Source organism: Postia placenta, assembly GCF_002117355.1.
Source record: "Postia placenta MAD-698-R-SB12 unplaced genomic scaffold POSPLAscaffold_56, whole genome shotgun sequence".
Lineage (NCBI taxonomy): Eukaryota > Fungi > Basidiomycota > Agaricomycetes > Polyporales > Adustoporiaceae > Rhodonia > Rhodonia placenta.
The window spans coordinates 1-8,524 of NW_020169887.1; the positions used below are offsets into that span (position 1 = coordinate 1).

The window sequence follows — 8,524 nt, forward strand, 5'->3', positions numbered from 1 at the left end:
GCCCCCAAGGTCGCATTCTGTCGCACTGGGATGGGTATTGAGGTGTCCTAGTCTCCCTGTGGGACTTGGCAGATCAGGGGGGGTATGTCACAATGTGCTCTGCCACAGTCCCCTGGTCGGCCTAGGACGATCCCCCGGTGGCGGGAGCCACCACACCATGTGACCACATGGTTGTATCAATTGCGGAGCAATCGGACAAGAGCAGAGCTCCGGCCACACTTCTTTTGTTGCATTGTTCCTGTGGCCAAGTGGCCCTTGTTCTACTTTTGGACTCTATTGTTCTTTTCTCTATTGTTCTGCCGTGGGAATGCTTTCCCCTGCTCATGTATATAAAGGGCTGCTGTAGCGACCTGTAATATCACTTCTGTGACCCACTTCGACTTCAGCCCCACTTGTGGCATTCAGTCCTTCAGTGCTAGTCCTGTGCAACTGCTCCCTGCATCGCCTATTGATACTCTGTGATCCTGGTGCCTATGGGACTTGGTCAAAAGGTCACTCTCCCAGTACAGCAGCTCAATACTTTGCTGCAGAACCTTTGTGGCACAAGTTCCTGGAGGATCATGCAGTGGGTGGCAAGGCAAGCTTCCCTACTGCTCTCCAGTGGGTGCTTTCTGGTACCTCTGGTGGTAAGAAGATTCTCCCTCAAATTAGGCAGTTGAATGCCCTCCTTCTGGCAGGTGACTTGTGCTATGCTGGTAAAGTCACCTTCCCTACTGTGCAGGAGATGGGTCAGATGGTGGGGAAGATGAAGAAGGGAGCTAGGCAAGGTTTGCTGGAGTGTGCTTTGATTCAGGAGCTTGCATCCCCTGATGAGGTACAAGCTGCATTTGAAGGTGTTTACAATTTCTTGAACAGTAGCCTTACTGACCAGCAAAAGGCTAGTATTACCTTTGATGTTTTCATGGTTGAGCATTTGTTGTGCAAGTACCAAAGGGTAGATAGAAAAGCTTAGATAGCATTTGCCATTTGTTGTGTATCATGCACTTGTGTTAAACCAGTTGAACTTTGGGCGCATTTGTCAAAGGCAGACACAACATGATTGATACAGCTCATCTACAGAGTCAAGACGCATGCACTTTAGGTCAGATTGAGCTTCCTCCACATCACTATTCTCCTCATAGTCCACCCACTGCTTCACTTTCTTCAGAGAGGATGAACTACCCATCATAGAGCAAAGATGCTCCTGATTCAGCTCCTGATGAGAAGCAAGCAATAAGTACCTGATACTCAATAGACTGGACAGTTAGTATCATATAGTACGTATGAACAGGACACTCACATGATCCCATTATGGCTTTCCTTGGTACACTCAAAGTACTTGACCTCATTGTCCTGAGTGTAGACCTCATTTGTTATCCGGTTACGAAGTATATGATAAGGGTCCATCTCCTCAGGAATAGTCAGAATGGTCGAGGTGTGCACCTTGCTATGTGGCATCAGATAGCGGTTGTGAAAGTCCAGAACAATGTGACCGCCTTCCCACTTGACCTCCCATCCAGCTAGACCACTGGAACCAACATGAGTGCCCATATACTGATGAATTTCAGCTACAGAAACAGCCACGGCATCAAAGCTTTCAGCACCTAGACCACCCAAGTGAACATATTGTTCAGAATGGATGACTCTGGTCGATGCAAGGCTGTAGTATAGTCAGCATAGTCCCATCACATATACAGAATGTGTACTCTGTCTTTGAAAGAATGGGTGGTAGCCTTCTATTCAGCAGATAGCCCTGAATGTTCAACACCACCTCATCTGGGCCAGTGTCATCGTCACCAGAAGGATAGACCAGCACTTTGGGTTCATTTACACTGTAATCATGCAGTGTAGTGGCAACCCGCACTCTGTCAGACTGAACCCAATGGTTATAAAGTAATGAAACAATATAATAAAGGTGTACATCAACAAACTTTGACAGCGGTTGCATTGAACACTTTCCATTGATTGCAAGATCCATTTCTGTCTGCAGAAGCTGTTCTATAATACTGTAGGTAAAATATACAGGCTACTACAATCCCATATGCTTACTGAATTTAACAGGATCAGCATGCAACTTATAGACAGCCATTGCAGTAGCAGAAGGAATGAACGTCACAGAGTGTTCTGCCTAGGGTTGTGTTTGCCCACATCACCCAAGTCATACATCACATGACAGCTCAGTAAGCATTGTCGTCTAGCAAATCAGAATCGACATGGTGGCAGACTAAATATAACCAAATAATCCATCAAGCTGGTATAATTGGCTTGCCTGTGCATAGTTCTCTTCTATCTTTCATCGTCCTTCTACCTCTCATTGTGCTGCTACCATCATGGCTCCTGCTTCCAAGACAACCCAGGGACGCAAGTCGTATGTGTTTTTGCCTTGACCTTTCATATAAGTAATGATGCATCTTTTGTCATCAGTGTACGTGGTTCTCAGCGTGGTCGCAAGGTCAAGTCTGCACCGTATGTTGACTTTGAGGTGTATGTTGTTGTAATTGAAGTTTATTTGATTGTACTCATACCCTTTTCAGGGAGGAAGATAGTAAGTCTACAATCACTGGTCGTCGTGGTCGTGGTCCAAAGGAAAAGGAGGAGGAGGAGGAGGATGTTGCGCAAGGGTCTAAGGATGCGTCATATGTCATTTTCTTTACTTGTTTGTTTATCTGCTAAACATTGCATTATAGTGATTCTGACAACAACAAGAAGCTCGCCAGGTACATTCATACTCATTACTATTATGTTTATTATCTTACAATGCCAAGTCCGGACTGGGATATTGTGGACTCTGCATCGGAGAGTCCGGTCAAAAGGTTTGTTCATTGATTGTATGTAAGTGTGTCTTGCTTATTATTACTTGCAGGTGTAACAGAAACCCTCCGTCTACACCTCTGACACCGTCACCAAGGTAAGGTTTACTATCTGCCAGTTGATAGCCGTCTTATACTGCGTTTAACAGAAAGACTGCGGTCAAAAGGTATGTCTATTTGCTTTATATATGTTTTATTTCTGATATGACTATGCTTAGGGATGCCACATCACCTGCTATTGAGGATATGTACATATTATCATCACCTTTTGTACAATATATACTTATATCTATGATGTGTCAGAGGTTCTCCCACTAAGAAGATGCACAGAAATATCAGGTAGTATCATTTATCTTCCATGGACAAGTGTAATCACTGAACATTGTCCAATTCACAGGAAGAATCATGATAGCTCTGACGAGGATGACAAGGGTGGTTCTTATCCCATCTCTGATGAGGAGGACAATGTCTTCCTTGATTGGACTCCTCACAGGCATTGGTGAAGGTGTATTTGTACTACCAATTGCTTCTGGTTGTACTGATACAATTTTACCTGATAGTGATACACCTGTGGTCAATGATAGTGAGGAGGAGGAGCTGATGTCCTTAATGACGCCCAAGTATGTGTCTTTTCTCTACTTCTTCAATGTAACCTGACTTGTTTTCAGACGCACCAGGCAGGATGTGTTGTACATCTCGTATTATGTATTGTTTGTATAGTATGTTGACTGACATCTTTTAGCTTATCCACAAAGACAATCACCAGTCTTCAAGCAAAGGGGTACATATCATTTATAAACATGGCCATGAACATCATTGATTGTTATTAGTAGAAAGTCACCTGTCAAGGCCAAGGCCAACAAGAACACCGAAATGTATGTTAGTATCCTTTATCATTATTTTTTATGCTTACATTTTCTGTAGGCCGTTCACAAACACAAGGGCTGTTCTGGACAAGCTGCTTGACAAGTACATTCACTATCTTGTATGTTGTTGGTTTATACTTACATTACAGCAAAGGAATGAATTTGAGTCTACTGAGGAACATCGCAAGTAAGTGGTTTTGCTTGTATGACATATTTCCAATTGATTGATTGATTCTGAAGGAAATGCCTGATATTGGACAACAAACTCATTGATGGCATGTTGACCCAGACTTATGATCGTGTTCATCCTATGTCGTACATATGCAACCTACTATTGCTGCATACTATCTACTAATGTTTGTTGTTCCAAGCTTTGTTAATACAAATGCGGACATCAAGACTGTTACGTTTTCCACCATTGTCAAGAACCTCAACATGGACTTCAAGTAAGTGTCTTATCCTTTGTTCTATGCATGAGCTAACAAAGGTCATCAGAGCATTCCAGGACATTGTTACCTATAGCAATATTTTGCTGTACATTGCCAACCCTGCACATACCAACCCCAGGGAGTTTGTGTTACAATGTGCTCTGCCACAGTCCCCTGGTCGGCCTAGGACGATCCCCCGGTGGCGGGAGCCACCACACCATATGACCACATGGTTGTATCAGTTGCGGAGCATTCGGACAAGAGCAGAGCTCCGGCCACACTTCTTTTGTTCCATTGTTCCTGTGGCCAAGTGGCCCTTGTTCTACTTTTGGACTCTATTGTTCTTTACCTTATTGTTCTGCCGTGGGAATGCTTTCCCTTGCTCATGTATATAAAGAGCTCTGTAGCGACCCTTTAATCCATACTTCTGTGACCCACTTCGACTTCAGCCCCACTTGTGGCATTCAGTCCTTCAGTGCTAGTCCTGTGCAACTGCTCCCTGCATCGCCTGTTGATAGACACAAGGATCGTTGAGCAGAAGGTGACGTGGCAATTGACCTGGAAAAAAGTATGACTAAGCAAGTTCTCACGATCACATTATTCTTGTTTTATGAGATTAAAGGTATGCACTTAAACATGCATTATGATAAACAAAAGCCTTTTTTTCTACTTAAGGATGCTTGCAACTATAACTCTATCCAACTATCCAATCCAAGATGATATAAAGATTTACCCTTTTATATTTCTGTATATAATGATTTATAATGGAAATAAATAACTAACAAACTGTCTTTCTGCACCTTCAACTGTTACAAATGGTTCAGAACATGATATATTGACGTCTTTTTCGAACTCCGAAGGGAGGCCGGAATGCCGGGGTTCAAACTCCGGGTGGCTGATCCAGCCACAGACTGCTGTTACATTGCATTCTTATGCTGTGTAAGCATCTTTCTATGCTCAATACAGCCTGTGCTTATAGCCAATAGAGCGGATGCTTATGCTCATTTGAATACATCCTTACAGCAAGCATGATATACACCCTTATAGTCAATAGAGCGGATTCTAATGGTTATTGAATTGATTCTGATGGGGATTACAGTAATTGGAACATCATTAGCATACTTTCTTATAATTATTAAGTAGATTCTGATGGCTCACATAATGCCTAACACACACACATTCTTATGATGATCACAGTATATTATTATGTTATATATAATAAGTTCTTATGGTCATTACAGTGAGTTGTTATGGTCCTTACAGTACTTTGTTACTATCATTAAAGCAACTTTATAGGGTCATTGGAACACTTTATTATGGTCATTAGAACCAGTTCTTATATCCATTACAATACCTTCCAATGGTCAATACAAACACTTTCTTAGGGTCATTGGAGTGGGTTGTTATCATCATGAAAAGTGAGTTCTTATGGTCATTGTAGTGGTTATTATAGTAAAATCTTATAATCAATACAACACCTTTTGTTATAGGGTTATTAAGCAGGTTGTTATGATCATTAAGTAGACTGTTATGCTGATTACAATATGTTCTTATGCACATTAGAGTGAGTTCTTATGATCATTACAACAACTTCTTATGATCATTATAGTGGGTTCTTATAATCATTAGAGAGTTGTTATAATGACATGAATGGCTTCAATACTGGTAATAACTTGCTCTAATCTTTGTAGAAGCTCGCTATAATTACCTTAGAGTGAGTCATTTTGATGGATAAAGTTGGCCATTATAGCAATAACAATACTTTGTTATGGTCATTGAAATCATTACAGTCATTAAAGCAACTTCTTATGATTATTATGAACATTGAAGTAGATTATTATAATGATTAGGGTGATTTTATATGTTATTAAAGTATGTTTATATACTCAATGTTAAACTTTCTTATACTTATTATAATAGAACCATTGACACAACTTGTGATAATGACTGTATATAGTAAGTTGTTATCATCACTAGAGTAAGTTCTTATGATCAATACAAACACTTTCTTATTGTCATTACAAATACTTTGTTATGCCATTACAGTAAATTGTTACAGTTATACTTACCACAATAAGGTTTATTCCATTCAAAAGCTACTGAATGGAAACAATAAATGTTCCATATAAGGAAATTGCCTTATATGGTAGAGACCAAAGTTGTAGAGCATCACTCTCTAAGCATGGCAAAATTTGTCCCAACACTTGTGCTTACCTACTTAAGCCTCAAAATGCAAAATACAGATTTGAATGCGGCGCATAAAGCAAGTTTGGTGTATATAAATGAATAGTTGTACACTTGATAGATTCAGTTGGTATCTTTGATAGTTATAGGCAACATAATTCAATAGTAGATTAACGCAAACCCAATAGAGCACAGTAAGCCACTTCCATAAAAGAAAATTGCCTTATATAATAGTTGTAGAGCACCTTTCTAGGGGTAGGACACCAGTGGTTCCAGTGTGTACACTTGCTTACTTAAGTCACAAAATGGAAAACAAGATTTGCACAAAACACATATAGTGAATATGTTGCTTCTATTGAGTATGCTCCTGTTATCAATAATGAGGATTCTAATTATGAATCTCTAATATGATCATACTATGTGCTTGTAATGCAGTAAGAACATAGTTGATTATGATAAACAAACAACTATGAAATGATCAAATCACTGCTTGATCAACAGCCAATAAGACTGACTGAACAGATCAATACCAAATCAGGCAACTGATAAGATGATCTTTTGTTTGGTTGTTTGGTCAAGTCATGTCGGCTGGGTTTGAATTCCACTTTCTAATGGATTTTGTTACTGGTAACAAGCAGCTCTAATGTGATTAGAGTGAACATAACAAGCTTTGTATACAAAACCCCCTAACCCCATATTATGGGCTCTTTTTCTTACCACTTTGTATTGATGGGTTCTCACACTTAGGGTGCAATTGATCATTACATCCTGGCTCCACATAAGACTCATCCTTCGTATCTTAGGAATCATAACTTCAGCGAAATCAGAGCCATCTGAGCTGGCAGACTTGATAGCACAGATGAAATTGATGTGCAAAGAGTTGAAACACTATCGGGCGATGAAAGAGGAGTCTTTTTGATCTGATCCGTGCTTTGTGCTGCACATGTCAGACCTCATAATAACAATTTGTACAATGTATTGGCGACTGCGAATGTTTACGAGTTGGACCATGAGTCCCAGCATTTCCACATCCCAGTGTGCCTCTAAGGAGAAAGATGGCACAAAGATATAGTCGCAATGGTGGACAGCGGAGCCACCACAAAGTTTATCAACAAGTGTTTCATCATGGAGAATCGAGTACAAATGCGGAAAGTGAAGGAACCAATTCCACTCTACAATATCGATGGAATGCTCAATAAAGATGGAAGCATCTCGGAAGTAGCCGTGCTACAGATGCAGATAGGAGATCACGTCAAGAAGACGGTGTTCACAGTTATGGACATAGGTCCAGAGGATGTGATCGCCAGGTTGGATTGGCTATGTGAGCACAGCCCCGAAATTGATTGGGAGACAGGCTCGTTCAAGCTGTCACGATGCCCTGAAACGTGCAGTGCCAGGAAAACTGGCTGAATGGAGCAAGCGGCAACTGCACGTAATACGGGGGTTAGGCCCACGGTGCGCAGGTGTTCGCCAAAGTCCAAACAGTCGGTCATCGGTGCCTGCCGGAGTAAGGTACTCTCAGACTTCAAACTTGAAGAAGATTCGGAGGAAATCAAGTGGGACAAGACCAATCTAATCAAAGCCTGGGAGCAAGGCATCACACTTCCAGGCACCCCTCAGCTATTTGTCGCAGCAGAGCATACATATTCCCAGCTGTTTGCTGAAGAAAAGATCAAAAAGAAAGTCGTTAAGACCACCGAGGAGTTAGTGCTGAAGCAGTACCACGAGTTCCTTAAATGTCTTCTCCAAGGAAGCATTAGAACAGTTACCCAAGAGGAAGCTGTATGATCATGTGATTGAACTCGTGCCTGGCTACTCAACATTCCACTCAAAAGTATACCCCTTGTCGAACAATGAGCAGGAGGAACTGGATAAGTTCCTAAAGGAGCAGCTGGCAAAGGGTTACATACAGGAGTTAAAGTCGCCCATTTTGTCCCCCTTCTTTATTAAAAAAAAGGAAGGGACACTTTGACCCATGCAGGATTACCACCAGTTGAACATGATCACCATCAAGAATCACTATTCGCTGCCTCTGATTGCCAAGATGGTAGATAAGCTCTGAGGCGCCACACTCTTCACTAAGTTCGACGTCAGATGGGGATACAATAACGTCCAGATCAAAGCCGGTGACAAATGGAAGGCTGCCTTCGTAACTAACCGGGGACTGTATGAACCCCTGGTAATGTTCTTCGGCCTCACCAACTCCCCTGTGACCTTCCAGGCCATGATGAACGAAATCTTCCATGATCTCATTGTT

At 41.5% G+C, this 8,524-nt stretch overlaps 2 protein-coding genes across 2 annotated transcripts; one reads left to right on the top strand and one right to left on the bottom strand.

Moving 5' to 3' along the window:
• Nucleotides 1-484: 484 nt before the first annotated feature.
• Nucleotides 485-1,999, bottom strand: POSPLADRAFT_1161337 (hypothetical protein; the record flags this gene model as incomplete). Its single annotated transcript, XM_024487663.1, has 5 exons — nucleotides 485-713; nucleotides 1,047-1,235; nucleotides 1,280-1,507; nucleotides 1,686-1,852; nucleotides 1,901-1,999. Coding segments are annotated over 5 exons (912 nt in total), but the record flags the coding sequence as incomplete, so codon positions are not given.
• A 310-nt stretch (nucleotides 2,000-2,309) lies between these two features.
• On the top strand, nucleotides 2,310-4,105 carry POSPLADRAFT_1161338 (hypothetical protein; the record flags this gene model as incomplete). The annotated part of the gene is made up of 16 exons (XM_024487664.1): nucleotides 2,310-2,347; nucleotides 2,404-2,445; nucleotides 2,514-2,600; nucleotides 2,667-2,696; nucleotides 2,745-2,792; nucleotides 2,843-2,887; nucleotides 2,939-2,956; nucleotides 3,008-3,037; nucleotides 3,187-3,288; nucleotides 3,350-3,409; nucleotides 3,458-3,508; nucleotides 3,532-3,570; nucleotides 3,623-3,664; nucleotides 3,714-3,774; nucleotides 3,805-3,842; nucleotides 4,027-4,105. 16 exons carry the CDS (start codon nucleotides 2,310-2,312, stop codon nucleotides 4,103-4,105), a joined length of 810 nt encoding a protein of 269 aa, XP_024332839.1.
• Nucleotides 4,106-8,524: the final 4,419 nt, after the last annotated feature.